General features: G+C 43.3%; 1 protein-coding gene across 2 annotated transcripts in view; it reads right to left on the bottom strand.

Moving 5' to 3' along the window:
• Nucleotides 1-3,692: 3,692 nt before the first annotated feature.
• The window catches only part of LOC143767268 (uncharacterized), a 31,537-nt gene continuing 19,609 nt past the window's right edge, over nt 3,693-15,620 (bottom strand). For both annotated transcript variants that reach the window (XM_077255473.1, XM_077255474.1), the window contains exon 7: nt 3,693-5,038. In XM_077255473.1, coding sequence (XP_077111588.1) covers nt 3,879-5,038 — 1,160 coding nt within the window. In that variant the 3' untranslated portion in view covers nt 3,693-3,878. The remainder of the gene's footprint in view (nt 5,039-15,620) is intronic.

Raw genomic sequence — 15,620 nt, 5'->3', positions numbered from 1 at the left:
TCTCTCGCCATTGAGAATCATGACAGACTCCTGCTTCACTAGATTCCGCTATGAGTCTTGTTGTCCGCATTGATCGCCGTTTGCGTCAGGGGAATCATGAGACGCCGCCTGTGGGTGAAGGTTTAGGTTCACGTGAGGTTGCTGCAGGTGAGGCCACGGAACCTATGCAAATCGCAGGGGTGTCACATGTTAAGAATCGTACCCCTGTACTCAGGAAGCAGGGAGCTTCCTGAGTACAGGGGTACGATTCTTAACATGTGACACCCCTGCGATTTGCATAGGTTCCGTGGCCTCACCTGCAGCATCCTCACGTGAACCTAAACCTTCACCCACAGGCGGCGTCTCATGATTCCCCTGACGCAAACGGCGATCAATGCGGACAACAAGACTCATAGCGGAATCTAGTGAAGCAGGAGTCTCGTACATCAGGAGGGCTTTTTTAACCCTATTAGAAACTCCATGAATAAAGTGACTCCGCAATGCTGGCTCATTCCACTGAGTGTCAACCGCCCAACGGCGAAATTCAGAACAGTAATCCTCTGCAACACACTCCCCCTGGCAAGTAGTGCGTAACTTAGATTCTGCTAGAGCCATTCTGTCTGGATCGTCGTAAATGTGTCCTAGAGCAGAAAAGAAACTCTCCACTGAGTTAAATGCAGCAGAATCAGATGGCAATGAAAATGCCCATGCTTGGGGATCCCCGCTTAATAAAGACAACACCAGGCCCACACGTTGAGCCTCATTACCAGAGGAGATCGGGCGCATACGGAAATACAGTTTGCAAGCTTCACGAAAAGAAACAAATTTACTGCGTTCCCCAGCAAATTTTTCAGGCAAAGGAAACTTGGGCTCATTAACTTCTCCTGTCGCTCCAGCCTGTATGTTAGATACTGCTAGTCCCTGTTGCTGCACTGCTCCCCTCAACTCAGTGACCTGTAGGGACAGCGCCTCCAACTGGCGGGTTATGGAAGTCATGGGATCCATGACAAAACACAGAGAAGAAAAAAAAAAAAGGAACCCCCTTTTTTTTTTTTTTGTTAGGCCGATTATAATACACGGGGATACAAGGAGGGCGAGAGCTAATAATCCGGGCCCCTGCAATTTCCCTCAGACTAGGGAAACCCTGTCTGACCCTCTACCTGAAGTTTACACTGAAGGTGTGCATGTTCAGGCCTCCTCCCTCACCCTGACTCCTGATTCAGCCCTAGACTGAACACCACCGCCCACCACCCAGTGAATGCAATAGACCAATACCCACAGTTATAACAAACAAGGATAAAGGAAAATATACACCACGCCGCAGTCAATCAGGAATACACTATAAAGATGCAGGGCAAAATAAATACAAATATAGGAAGGAGTAAATAAGACAAAGGAAAATACACCACCAGCAACGATTCTCCAACAACCAGCTCTCCACTCCAGACCGAGATAACTACGGATAAGACAGAAGCTATAATCGGTGACGCCCAAAGATCAGGAGAACCATTTAAAGGAAATGGGCATGGCCCAGCTTCCAATCCGAGGATCAGATAAATTAACCCCGGAGCAGCCAGACGAAAACTAACCGACGCCAATGAGCAAGCAGTGGTCAAACGCGGAATTACCGATGTCTGTCAGACGACCTGGTCTGAACAGTGTCCGACATGACATGGTCTGAATGTATAAGTCCCGGGAAAACTTTTAGCAGTCCCTGGGCAATCGCTTTAGCATAGATCTTTATATCTGAATTTAGCAATGAGATAGGCCTATACTGTAGCTCTATACTGATCATGGATCACTGCCTTGTTTTTGAATCACAACTATAGTGGCTTGGAGAGATTCTTTGGGATAAGAAGTCTCCTTGACTGCGTGGTTGAACATGGAAGTTAATGGAGATGAGAGATGTTGACTAAGTATCTTATAATATTCATTAGGTAACCCATCTGGGCCCGGTGACTTATTTTCCTTTATTTTATGGAGTGTTGAATTTATTTAATCTGTGGTAAGAGTTTAGCTGAGTAATTTGTTCTAAATTGAGGTGGGGAAGACTAATATTAGCGAGGAATTGGTATAGTAGGTTTCAAAGGAATGGTCTACTGCCTTTCTTTTCCACTTGATCTCACAATTGGCATTGAGAGACACTAATGTTCATAATAGGGTTAGTTGCAGAGTCAGCTATTTGATTGTTATCTGGTCTCATCCGGTTGTGTACTGCCAGTCATTTGCATACCATGTGGCCATTATGGAGCCTGTAAGCCAGGGCGAGGTATGGTGTGTCACAATTTCAATGATTTCTGTGTTCTAAGGACACAGATACAGATAAATACTATAGTGAAGCCATCAGATCATTGTTACATAGTGATGAGCGAACGTCCTAGCATAAGGTGTAATCACATGATGCTCGTGTGCTAACCCAGTGTATTTGGTGTGCTCGAAAAATATGTTCAACTCCCCGCGGCTGAAGGTCTCACTGCTGTTTGACAGCCGCAACACATGCAGGGATTATATGTTAGTTTGCTGCAATACATGAAGGGATTGCCAGTCGAAAGGCTGCGAGACGTGCAGCCAGGAGAGTTGTACATATTTTTGAAGCACGACGAAGACACTTGGTTAGCACACAAGCATGCTCGGATAACACCTTATCCAAGCACATTCACTCATCACTATTGTTAAATTTTCTAGTGCATCCGAGTTCTTATGCAGCAACCAAAATTATATCACTAGATTGTGATTCCTATTTGGAACCTTAGTCCACATACAGCACAGATCAAAGCAACCCATTGGGGGAATGGGGTTGGGTATTTTTCATATTGTGTCAGTGCATTTTTCTATGAGATGAGGAACACCTTACTGTATTGAGGAGCACTGTGGGAGCCTCATACTGTATTCAGGGACACTTAGGCAGCATGATACTGTACTGAGCGGCACAGTGGCATCCTCATACTGTATTTGTGCGCACTGTGTGGCAGTGAATCAAAATATGTAGAGGCCCCATTGATGGCCTCAAACTGTATTGGGAGGTACTATGAAGTCATCAAATTTTATTAAGGGGGGCATCATACTCCATTGGTGGTACTGTGGCACAATGTATAGGGACAATATGGGGGCATTATACCGTATGGGGCACTTTGACAGCCTCACACTATTAAGGGCAGTGTGGTGGCATCATATTGTACTGAGAGCACTGTGGAGGCATCATACTTTATTGGGAGCACTCTGGGAACATCATTGACAGTTTCTGTTGGCAGATTATTATGTGTTTGGGAAGAACAGTGTAAACATCCATCATACTGTGTGCAGGAATCAACTGGGAACATTATATTGTGGAGAAATGCACTGTAACAGGCATCATACTGTGCAAGTGGTACTATACTAAATATTTGGGGGAATTCATCTTACTGGATTAGGGGCAGTCATACTTTTTGGATGCTACAGAAAATAAACTGTACTGGATTGGACACTAAGGAGTTATTCTAGGGGCAGTATTTCTGTGTATATGCTACAATTCAATACCCTCTTCCCTACCTTTACAAATTGGCAAGTATGCTCTTTTTTTACTAGGCCTACATGCCAATACCCCATCAAATAAGTTTGGGTTTTTTGGGGAAGACGGGGACAATTAGGACTTTTTCTATAGAACTCCATGTTTTCTAGGCATGCCCCGGGTCTCATCTAATTAACAGATCACTCTATTAACTGAGACAAACTGATAATGTATAGAAGCATCTCTTTATTGCAAATATCAAACAGGACACAACAGACCTTTTAAGTTGAAGTTATGCAGTATATACAAATGTTATTTGCACTCTTTATATATTTAGGGATATTACTTGGCTAGTAATTGCTTTTCAATAACCAAAAGGTCATTGGGAATGTTATACATTTTCTAATAATCATTACGGATGTGACATTTTTTCTTGTACATGTTCCATGACTTCTATCAATGTGTGATTTCTCTGTAAATTATTTCCCACATTGTCAACATGAGAGTACCTTTTCAATGTGTGGATTCTCTGATGTCTAACAAGATTTGCTTTTCGACTAAAAAATTTCCCACATTCTGAACATGAAAATGGCTTCTCCCCTGTGTGAATTCTCAGATGTTTAACAAGCTTGGATTTTTCACTATAATGATTCCCACATTCTGAACATGAAAATGGCTTCTCCCCTGTGTGAATCTTCTGATGTGTAATGAAATTTGTTTTCCGATTAAAACATTTCCCACATTCTGAACATGAAAATGGCTTCTCTCCTGTGTGAATTTTCTGATGTTTAACAAGATATGACTTCTCTATGAAACATTTTTTACATTCTGAACATGAAAATGGCTTCTCCCCAGTGTGAATTCTCTGATGCGTAACATAATTTATTTTCCGATTAAAACATTTTCCACATTCTGAACATGAAAATGACTTCCCCCCTGTGTGAATTTTCTGATGTTTAGCAAGATATGATTTCTCTAAAAAACATTTCCCACATTCTGAACATGTAAATGGTTTCTCCCCTATATGAATTTTCTGATGTTTAGCAAGATATGATTTCTCTATAAAACATTTCCCACATTCTGAACATGAAAATGGCTTCTCCCCTTTGTGACTTTTTTGATGTGTAACAAAACTTGTTTTCCGATTAAAGCTTTTCCCACATTCTGAACATGAAAATGGCTTTTGTCCTGCGTGAATTCTTTGATGTGTGACAAAATTTTTTTTATAATTAAAGCATTTCCCGCATTCTGAGCATGAAAGTGGCTTCTCCCCTGTGTGACTTTTCTGATGTGTAACAAGATGTGATTTCTTTGTAAAACATTTCCCACATTCTGAACATGAACATGTTTTCTCTCTTATGTAAGCTATCTGATGTCTATCAACCATTACATGACTTTTGTTTTTTGATGATAGGACTTGTTGTAAAGGATCAGATGACAGACTTTTTCTGAGAACTTGATGGGTATCTAGCATAATGGCATGTTCTTCACTTATATCTGATGTGATACCATAATCATCTGTTGCAATATGTGAAACTACCAGATGTCCATCTGAGCTCCTGGTCCAGTCATCTGTGAAGAATAAAAGTGATTTGATTATTTTTTTTAATAACACTACATTGAAATTATGTTTATATTATTATATATTTTATAACATTTTCCTACAAAGTGTTATACAATTCATTTATCAACTGAATAAGCCAGTAAACCACAAAGCAGGGTGCTGTGGATTCTGTTTTTGGGCTCCCTCTGGTGGTTACAGCTGGTACTGGGTGACTTTGGTGGGTTGCGGTCTCTGGTTTCCACCTGTCCATCAGAGGCTGGGTGTTTCCTATTTAACCTGGCTTTCCTGTCATTCCCTTGCCGGCTATCAATGTATCAGTGTGTCTCTGTTACCTTTGCTACCTGCTCCTAGGCCTTCAAGACAAGCTAAGTCTGGATTTCCCTGTTTCATGTTTGCTTTCATGTTTTTAGTCCAGCTTGCAGATATGTAATTCTCTGCTGCTGGTTGCTCTAGTGGGCTGAAATTACCACTCATGTACCATGAGTTGGCACATGAGTTCAAGTAATTTCAGGATGGTATTTTGAAGGGTTTTAAGCTGACCGCGCAGTTCACCTTTTGTATCCTCTGCTATCTAGCTTAAGCGGGCCTCATTTTGCTGAATCTGTTTTCATAACTACGTTTGTGCCTTCCTCTCATTTCACCGTCATTATATGTGGGGGGCTGCTATTTCTGTGGGAATATTTCTCTGGAGGCAAGATAGGTCTGTGATTCTTCTGATAGGGGTAGCTAGATCTCCGGCTGGCGCGAGATGTCTAGAGTCCCCCCAGGAACGTTCCCCGGCTGCTGTTAGTTGAGTGTTGAGGTTCAGGATCGCGGTCAGCTCAGGTTCCATCACCCTAGAGCTCGTCCTGTTTTTGCCCGTGTTATGTGTTTAATTCCCTGCCATTGGGAACATGACAGTATAGCCAGCCAACAAAGTGTTAATTGTTTGGGCTGAAGCAGGAGAAAAAGAAGTGTTGAAGGGAAATTTTTTTTTTTTTTTTCCCCTCAGAGTTTTGCTGCCTAGCCCTTAATTGCTGTCTAGCTGCTTCTTACCTCCTCTTAACCCTTGAATGGCTCTGACCTTAGCTGTTTAACATGGATGTCCAGAGTTTGGCTTCCAGCCTGAATAATCTTGCTGCAAAAGTTCAAAACATACAGGATTTTGTTGTTCACACTCCTATGTCTGAACCTAGAATTCCTATTCCAGAGTTTTTTTCTGGAGATAGATCTACCTTCCTGAATTTCAGGAACAATTGCAAATTGTTTCTTTCTTTGAAATCTCGCTCCTCTGGAGACCCTGCTCAGCAGGTCAAGATTGTAATATCTTTCCTGCGGGGTGACCCTCAGAATTGGGCATTTGCATTGGCACCAGGGGATCCTGCATTGCTCAGTGTGGATGCGTTTTTTCTGGCACTGGGATTGCTCTATGAGGAACCTAACCTGGAGATTCAGGCTGAAAAGGCTTTATTAGCCCTCTCTCAGGGGCATGATGAAGCGGAAGTATATTGTCAAAAATTTCGAAAGTGGTCGGTGCTTACTCAGTGGAATGAGTGCGCCCTGGCTGCAAACTTCAGAGATGGTCTTTCTGAGGCCATTAAGGATATTATGGTGGGGTTCCCTGCGCCTACAGGTCTGAATGAGTCTATGGCTATGGCCATTCAGATTGATCGGCGTTTACGGGAGCGCAAACCTGTGCACCAGTTGGCGGTGTCTTCTGAACAGGCACCTGAGACTATGCAATGTGATAGAATTCAGTCCAGAAGTGAACGGCAAAATTATAGGCGGAAAAATGGATTGTGTTTTTATTGTGGTGATTCAGCTCATGTTATATCAGCATGCTCTAAACGCACAAAAAAGGTTGATAAATCTTTTGCCATTAGTACTCTGCAGTCTAAGTTCATTTTGTCTGTAACTCTGATTTGTTCACTGTCATCCATTTCCGTCGATGCCTATGTGGATTCGGGCGCTGCCCTGAGTCTTATGGATTGGTCATTTGCCAAACGCTGCGGTTTTAGTCTGGAGCCTCTGGAAGTTCCTATTCCTTTGAAGGGAATTGACTCTACACCATTGGCTATGAATAAACCGCAGTACTGGACACAAGTGACCATGCGCATGACTCCCGTTCATCAGGAGGTGATTCGCTTCCTTGTACTGTATAATTTACATGATGTACTAGTGCTTGGTCTGCCATGGTTACAAACTCATAATCCAGTCCTGGATTGGAAAACAATGTCTGTGTTAAGCTGGGGATGTCAGGGGGTTCATGATGATGCACCTCTGATTTCAATCGCTTCATCTACTCCTTCTGAGGTCCCTGCGTTTTTGTCTGACTATCGGGATGTTTTTGAGGAGCCTAAGCTCAATTCGCTCCCTCCTCATAGGGATTGTGACTGTGCTATAGAATTAATTCCTGGCAGTAAGTTCCCTAAGGGTCGTTTATTTAATCTGTCAGTGCCAGAGCATACTGCTATGCGGAATTATATTAAGGAGTCCTTGGAAAAGGGACATATTCGTCCATCTTCGTCCCCTCTGGGAGCAGGTTTTTTTTTCGTGGCAAAAAAAGATGGTTCCCTGAGGCCTTGTATAGATTATCGCCTTCTGAATAAGATTACAGTCAAATATCAGTATCCATTGCCATTATTGACTGATTTGTTTGCTCGCATTAAGGGGGCTAGGTGGTTCACTAAGATAGATCTTCGCGGTGCGTATAATCTTGTGCGGATAAAGCAGGGTGATGAGTGGAAAACCGCATTTAATACGCCTCAGGGCCATTTTCAGTATTTGGTAATGCCTTTTGGACTTTCTAATGCTCCTTCAGTCTTTCAGTCCTTTATGCACAATATTTTCCGTGAATATCTGGATAAGTTTATGATTGTGTATTTGGATGATATTTTGGTGTTTTCTGATGACTGGGAGTCTCATGTTCTACAGGTCAGGAAGGTGTTTCAAGTCCTGCGGGTCAATTCTCTGTTTGTGAAGGGCTCAAAATGTCTCTTCGGAGTCCAGAAGATTTCTTTTTTGGGGTACATTTTTTCTCCTTCTACTATTGAGATGGATCCCGTCAAGGTTCAGGCGATTTGTGACTGGACACAACCTACATCTGTTAAGAGTCTTCAGAAGTTCTTGGGTTTTGCTAATTTTTATCGTCGGTTCATTACTAATTTTTCCAGTGTTGTTAAACCTTTGACTGATTTGACTAAAAAGGGTGCTGATGTTGCTAATTGGTCTCCTACGGCTGTGGAGGCCTTTCAGGAACTTAAGCGCCGGTTTTCTTCTGCTCCTGTGTTATGTCAACCAGATGTTTCACTTCCTTTTCAGGTTGAGGTTGATGCTTCCGAGATTGGAGCGGGGGCGGTTTTGTCACAGAGAAGTTCCGATGGCTCGGTGATGAAGCCATGTGCGTTCTTTTCTAGAAAATTCTCGCCCGCCGAGCGCAATTATGATGTGGGTAATCGGGAGCTTTTGGCCATGAAGTGGGCATTTGAGGAGTGGCGTCATTGGCTTGAGGGTGCTAGACATCGTGTGGTGGTCTTGACTGATCACAAAAATCTGATTTACCTTGAGTCTGCCAGGCGTCTGAATCTTAGACAGGCTCGTTGGTCGTTGTTTTTTTCTCGTTTCAATTTTGTGGTTTCATACCTGCCAGGTTCAAAGAATGTGAAGGCAGATGCTCTTTCCAGGAGTTTTGTGCCTGACTCTCCTGGAGACTCTGGGCCTACTGGTATCCTTAGGGATGGGGTAATATTGTCCGCCGTCTCCCCAGACTTGCGACGTGCATTGCAGGAGTTTCAGGCGGATAAACCTGATCGTTGTCCACCAGAAAGACTGTTTGTTCCGGATGATTGGACCAGTAGAGTCATCTCCGAGGTCCATTCTTCTGTGTTGGCTGGTCATCCTGGAATATTTGGTACTAGAGACTTGGTGGCCAGGTCTTTTTGGTGGCCTTCCTTGTCAAGGGATGTGCGCACCTTTGTGCAGTCTTGTGAAGTGTGTGCTCGGGCTAAGCCTTGCTGTTCTCGGGCCAGTGGGTTGTTGTTATCCTTGCCTATCCCGAAGAGGCCTTGGACGCACATTTCCATGGATTTTATTTCAGATCTCCCTGTCTCACAGAAAATGTCCGTTATCTGGGTTGTGTGTGACCGCTTTTCTAAGATGGTTCATTTGGTACCCTTGCCTAAGTTGCCTTCCTCCTCTGAGTTGGTCCCTTTATTTTTTCAGAACGTGGTTCGTTTGCATGGGATTCCGGAGAATATCGTTTCTGACAGGGGATCCCAGTTTGTGTCTAGATTTTGGCGGACGTTTTGTGCTAAGATGGGCATTGATTTGTCTTTCTCGTCTGCATTCCATCCTCAGACGAATGGCCAGACGGAGCGAACTAATCAGACCTTGGAAACTTATTTAAGGTGTTTTGTTTCTGCTGATCAAGATGACTGGGTTGCCTTTTTGCCACTGGCCGAATTTGCCCTTAATAATCGGGCTAGTTCTGCTACTTTGGTTTCTCCTTTCTTTTGTAATTCGGGGTTTCATCCTCGTTTTTCCTCTGGTCAGGTGGAGCCTTCAGATTGTCCTGGAGTGGACGTAGTGGTGGACAGGCTACATCAGATTTGGAATCAGGTGGTGGATAATTTGAAGTTGTCTCAGGAGAAGACTCAGCAGTTTGCTAATCGCCGTCGCCGCGTGGGTCCCCGACTTCTTGTTGGGGACTTGGTGTGGTTGTCTTCTCGTTTTGTCCCTATGAAGGTCTCTTCTCCTAAGTTCAAGCCTCGGTTCATCGGTCCTTATAAGATCTTGGAGATTCTTAACCCTGTATCTTTTCGTTTGGATCTCCCAGCATCGTTTGCTATTCATAATGTGTTCCATCGGTCGTTATTGCGGAGGTATGAGGTGCCCGTTGTTCCTTCGGTTGAGCCTCCTGCTCCGGTGCTGGTGGAGGGAGAATTGGAGTATGTTGTTGAGAAGATCTTGGATTCTCGTGTTTCCAGACGTAAACTCCAGTATTTGGTTAAGTGGAAGGGTTATGGTCAGGAGGATAATTCCTGGGTGGTCGCCTCTGATGTTCATGCGACTGATTTGGTCCGCGCCTTCCATAGAGCTCATCCTGATCGCCCTGGGGGTTCTCGTGAGGGTTCGGTGACCCCTCCTCAAGGGGGGGGTACTGTTGTGGATTCTGTTTTTGGGCTCCCTCTGGTGGTTACAGCTGGTACTGGGTGACTTTGGTGGGTTGCGGTCTCTGGTTTCCACCTGTCCATCAGAGGCTGGGTGTTTCCTATTTAACCTGGCTTTCCTGTCATTCCCTTGCCGGCTATCAATGTATCAGTGTGTCTCTGTTACCTTTGCTACCTGCTCCTAGGCCTTCAAGACAAGCTAAGTCTGGATTTCCCTGTTTCATGTTAGCTTTCATGTTTTTAGTCCAGCTTGCAGATATGTAATTCTCTGCTGCTGGTTGCTCTAGTGGGCTGAAATTACCACTCATGTACCATGAGTTGGCACATGAGTTCAAGTAATTTCAGGATGGTATTTTGAAGGGTTTTAAGCTGACCGCGCAGTTCACCTTTTGTATCCTCTGCTATCTAGCTTAAGCGGGCCTCATTTTGCTGAATCTGTTTTCATAACTACATTTGTGCCTTCCTCTCATTTCACCGTCATTATATGTGGGGGGCTGCTATTTCTGTGGGAATATTTCTCTGGAGGCAAGATAGGTCTGTGATTCTTCTGATAGGGGTAGCTAGATCTCCGGCTGGCGCGAGACGTCTAGAGTCCCCCCAGGAACGTTCCCCGGCTGCTGTTAGTTGAGTGTTGAGGTTCAGGATCGCGGTCAGCTCAGGTTCCATCACCCTAGAGCTCGTCCTGTTTTTGCCCGTGTTATGTGTTTAATTCCCTGCCATTGGGAACATGACAGCAGGGTTGTGCGTTTTAGAATGTTCACTTTTTAGTAAGCTCCTGTTTCACTGTCACTATCATCAATCGTTTCCAGTTTTGCATTCAGAAGAGACTCATAAAGGGCCCTCTAAGTCAGTGCTATTAGGTGGTGTCCATCTCTTTCCTCACGTGAAAGCTACATGCTCACACGAGGGGCATTCATTAAAGATTTCCCCTGACCTACTTCTATTTATCACAGGACGCTGAAACTGCACATGTGTAATAATATGTCTCTATAGGTTACGTGCCAATTTGCAACTCAGAACCGAGAGCGGTCTTGCTTTTACAGGTACTGAAGTGGTGTGAGGTTTGATAATTGACCCAGTGGAATACAAATCAGTTATCAAGTTCCTTTAATTGAAAGGCCGCACACCAAAGGAGACGTCCGATGAGATGAAAGAGGTTTTATGGTGATGATTCCCCATCATATGATGCAGTCAAGAACTGGTATCGTCAATTCAAATGTAGTCGGACTTTGGTGCAAACAGCTCCAATTCCAGGGCGACCACACTCTGCTATTGATGAATGCACCATTCTGCAAGTGGAGGCAGCCATTTTGGAAAATCGCCGCGTAACCAATCGCCACCTAGCCCAAAATGTCAAGAATAGTGTGGGGTCCATGGAAAAAATCTTTCAAGACCATCTTCACATGCATTAGTTATGGGCTCGCTGGATTCCACGGCTGCTCAAACCTTTCCAGAGGCAGGAACGAGTCGAATGCTCTCAGGCTCTATTGACAATGTGCCATGGAAACCAGGAGGACTTTTTCAACAGACTGATCACACAGGATGAAAGCTACGATCCAGTCGATGCAATTGAAGCATCATGACTCACCGCCTCAAAGGAAGACACGTGCCCAACCCTCGGCATGCAAGGTCATGCTCACAGTATTTTGGGACCAGCACGGAGTAGTATTGATGGATTTCCTAGCAAAAGGTAACATGATCACTGGGGCATACTATGCTTCACTGCTGCGAATATTGCGGGAGGTCATAAAAACCAAAAGAAGTGGCATGCTCACCAAAGTTGTCCGCCTTCTGCAAGACAATGCACCTGTTCACAACTCATATGTTGCCCAAATGGAAGCATGCTCCCATGGCTTTGAAATTCAACTGCATCTCCCTTATTCACCCGACCTCGCACCATCGGACTTCCACCTCTTTCCAACAATGAAGTTGTTTTTGAAGGGCAAGCATTTTCCAGATGATGAGACTTTGATTTCCGAAGTCACAACGTGGCTTTTGGAGCAACCTGTAGACTTCTACAAGCGAAGTGTTGCTTAAAGAGATGGGAGAAATGTGTGTCCCTAAGTGGCACCCATGTAGAGAAGGACTAATAACTGTGTTTAATTGCTCTCATTCCACAAGAAGTGGGTCAGGGGAAATCGTTAATGAACTCCCCTCGTATGTGACAACTTCTATTGACACCCCCACAACGCAATTACAGTGGCCAATGGGTTTTTCATGGGAGTCAGGGCCTGCTGATGACAACCAAAGCTGCCAACTTTGATCTCCTATGTTCTTTCCTGTCACTGGGCTTCATACGAGAGCATCTATATACTGCAACACAATTATATTGCAGTACATAGAATAAGAGATCAAATGCTTGAAGGTTCAAGTCAACTAATAGGACTAAAAAATATAAAAAGTTATTAAAAATATGTAACAAAAACATACAAAAGTAAAAATCGCCCCCTTTTTGCCCATTTTTAATGGAGAAATAAAAAATAAGCATATTTAGCATCACCATATCTGTAAATGTCTGATCCATCAACATATTAAAGTAATTAACCCATATTGTAAATGCTGTAAGTAGAAAAAAGAGGTAATACAATATTTGATTTTTTTTTTCCTTTGGTTGCCGCAAATCTCTGCAAATTTTCAACAAAAATTGATAAAAATGTTTCATTTACCCAAAAAAGGAATTAGTAAAAATGTCAGATTGCCTTAGAAAAAAAAATAGGCCCTCACACAGGTTCATAGATGAAAAAAAAAGTTATGGTTCTCAGAAAAAGATGGCAACAAGCCAAATAAAATAAGAAAAAAAACTTTTTTATTTCTCCACACACCAAAAAAAAAAAAAAGTACGGTATGTTTGGTATCATTGTGATTGTACTAACCCTAAAAATATCAAGTTGTCAGGTCATTTTTATCTCAGAAAAACTGATGTTTCTGTCACAGGTTTACCCCGTGGGAGTGTGGAGCCAGAAGACCACAGAGTCTGATTGCTCATACTCTGGCGCTGTGAAGAAGCACTGCTCCTTTATTTTATTCCTTCTGGCAGAACATGGGCCATGTTGGAAATCTCTGTGCTCGCAGACGAGCTCGCTTAGCCACTCATTTCCCCTTTATAATCTGGGCTCTGATACAAATCCTCGTCAGAGCTAGAATTTGCTGCATGGCTTCCAGAGGGAGAGGAGTTCATATGAGAAGGAGAGTTGGAGGAGTTATCAGTGACTGTTGCTTGGTTTGAATATAATTAATTACGTAATCATAAAGCACTGAAATACACTGTGAATGAGAGCGAAATGGCTCAGCTCTCCCAGGACACCCCCAGGGCATCCAATCACTGGAATCACCAGGACTGCTCCAAACAGAGATAAAACCAGAAAAATAGAGCAAAAAAGTCCACACATACATAGTTATGTATAAAAAGTATAGACAATAGTTTATTTATTACACTCAAACATATAGAACAACAATACCATAAATCAAACAAAATAGATGCAAGAGTGTACTGTAAACACTCTGCAAAACAGGAGAAAAACAGTAGGGAGGAAGCATAACGGAAAAAATGAGTAAAAAGAGGCACTAGTAATAATTTCCCATCTCATATGAGTACGCCAGACAAACACCTATTGTTAAACAAAGGGTCCCAACGGTATCCCACATTTGTAGCCAGTGCACATCAGGTGAAACATCATAACGGCTTACCCATGTTAGTAGTCATAGAGAGTGCCCCCTCCTTCTCACTGCCCCCGAACGCACGTTTCGCCAGATGGCTTTTTCAACAGGGTTCAGTTTACAGCCTGTCCCATGATGTTTAAATAGTGGCAAAACCGGAAGTGTCGCCGGACAAACGGCGCATGCGCGGTGGTGTCCGGTGCGCGTCATCGCCGAACCAGCCGCAGCTGGGCGTGCATGTAGGTGGAATAACACCATGTGACGTCAGGTGACATACACGCCCAGCTTATGGCGGCTGGAGCGGCCAGAACGAGCGATCCGGACCACAGCGGGCATGCGCACTGCCGGCGGCCATGTTTAAGGAGACCACGGTGGCGGCCATCTTTGGGAAGATCATTGAGAAACTACCAACTCTCATAGTGTGTGTGCTAATAAAGGTGCACCTATACAAATTAGGTAAACGTATTATATATCATTACATTATACAAATATTGTAAACAGTCGTGATAAATAAGGGGTTTTTCTTCCCCAACAACCTTGGTTTGAATATGTTGTAATTCCCTATCCTTCTCTATTTTATTCCCCTACCTCCACATACAGTGCATTCCTCTGTTATACATGAGTGAATAATTTGTATGCCTGGAGTTTTCTGTTAACCCTTGTTTGTGTTGCCTTGTTTTTCAGGTTGGTGTACTACAGTGCACAGTAGCAAATGCTAGCTCTGACAAGGATTTGTATCAGAGCCCAAATTATAAAGGGGAAAGCAGTGCCTAACCGAGCTCAGCTGCGAGCACAGAAATTCCTGTTCTGCCAGAAGGAATGAACACCATTAAAATGAAAGAAAAGTGCTTCTTCTCAGTGTCGGAGTAGGAGCAATCAGATACTGCGGTCTTTTGGCTCCACAAGTCGCGGTAACCCCATGACATTATTGTTATAGTAAAATTAATGTTGATATTCAAAACTACCACTGGTAACCCCCAAAAAAACAAGTGGGAAAAAAGAAGGCATGGCTCTTGGAAGATTAAAAAAAAATGGAAGCGCAGGAAATAAAAAAATAATCAATCATAAAGTTGATAAGGGATTTTGTGGGAGATATTATTTTTAGTAATTTGCAAACAGTTGATCTGAAGCTCCTCATCCTATGTTGCCCAGGTGGCCCGTTAATCTACATGCTTTCTCTTCCAGCCAACCATGTAACTGCTTCAATCACTGAGGGCAGCGATGACTAATGCATCTCTCATGTGACCAGAGATTGGCTGCAGAAATCACATGCTCATATGGCTAGAACAGAATGTATGGAGGTTAACCTGTGTGAAAATAAAAAAAAGAACCATCTAAATTTTGGCCATTTAAAGTTTGCAGCTAAATTGAGTTAATCAAAAAACAAAACAAAACCATCGCTTTTTTTACACTTTTTTTTAATCACAATGTTTATTCATTAATTGTCTGAGTAAGTACATGTAATGTAGTGTGAGTGTAATAAATATACTAACCTACAGCTGCTTTCACTGGTGTCCTCAGCAGTTCTGCTCCTCTTCTCAGCGACCTCACGGCAATTGCGACTCGTTAGCTCATTTTACGCCCTATGTGTGAGCCGGAAATCTCTTTACAATGAAAGCCTATGAAGCCTTGTACTGATACTCCATAGGCTTCCACTATATAAGTCACTTCTGGGTCATGCAGAATGCAGCGTCGCCCGGACAGTCTACAGAGCAGTGACCTCAAGGAGGAGAGCGGTGCTGGACAGTGGAGAAAGCAACAATATGTGAGTATATTAATACACTCA

This window comes from Ranitomeya variabilis, chromosome 4 (assembly GCF_051348905.1).
Source record: "Ranitomeya variabilis isolate aRanVar5 chromosome 4, aRanVar5.hap1, whole genome shotgun sequence".
NCBI classification, from domain to species: Eukaryota; Metazoa; Chordata; class Amphibia; order Anura; family Dendrobatidae; genus Ranitomeya; species Ranitomeya variabilis.
This window is presented reverse-complemented; position numbering and strand designations above follow the sequence as displayed.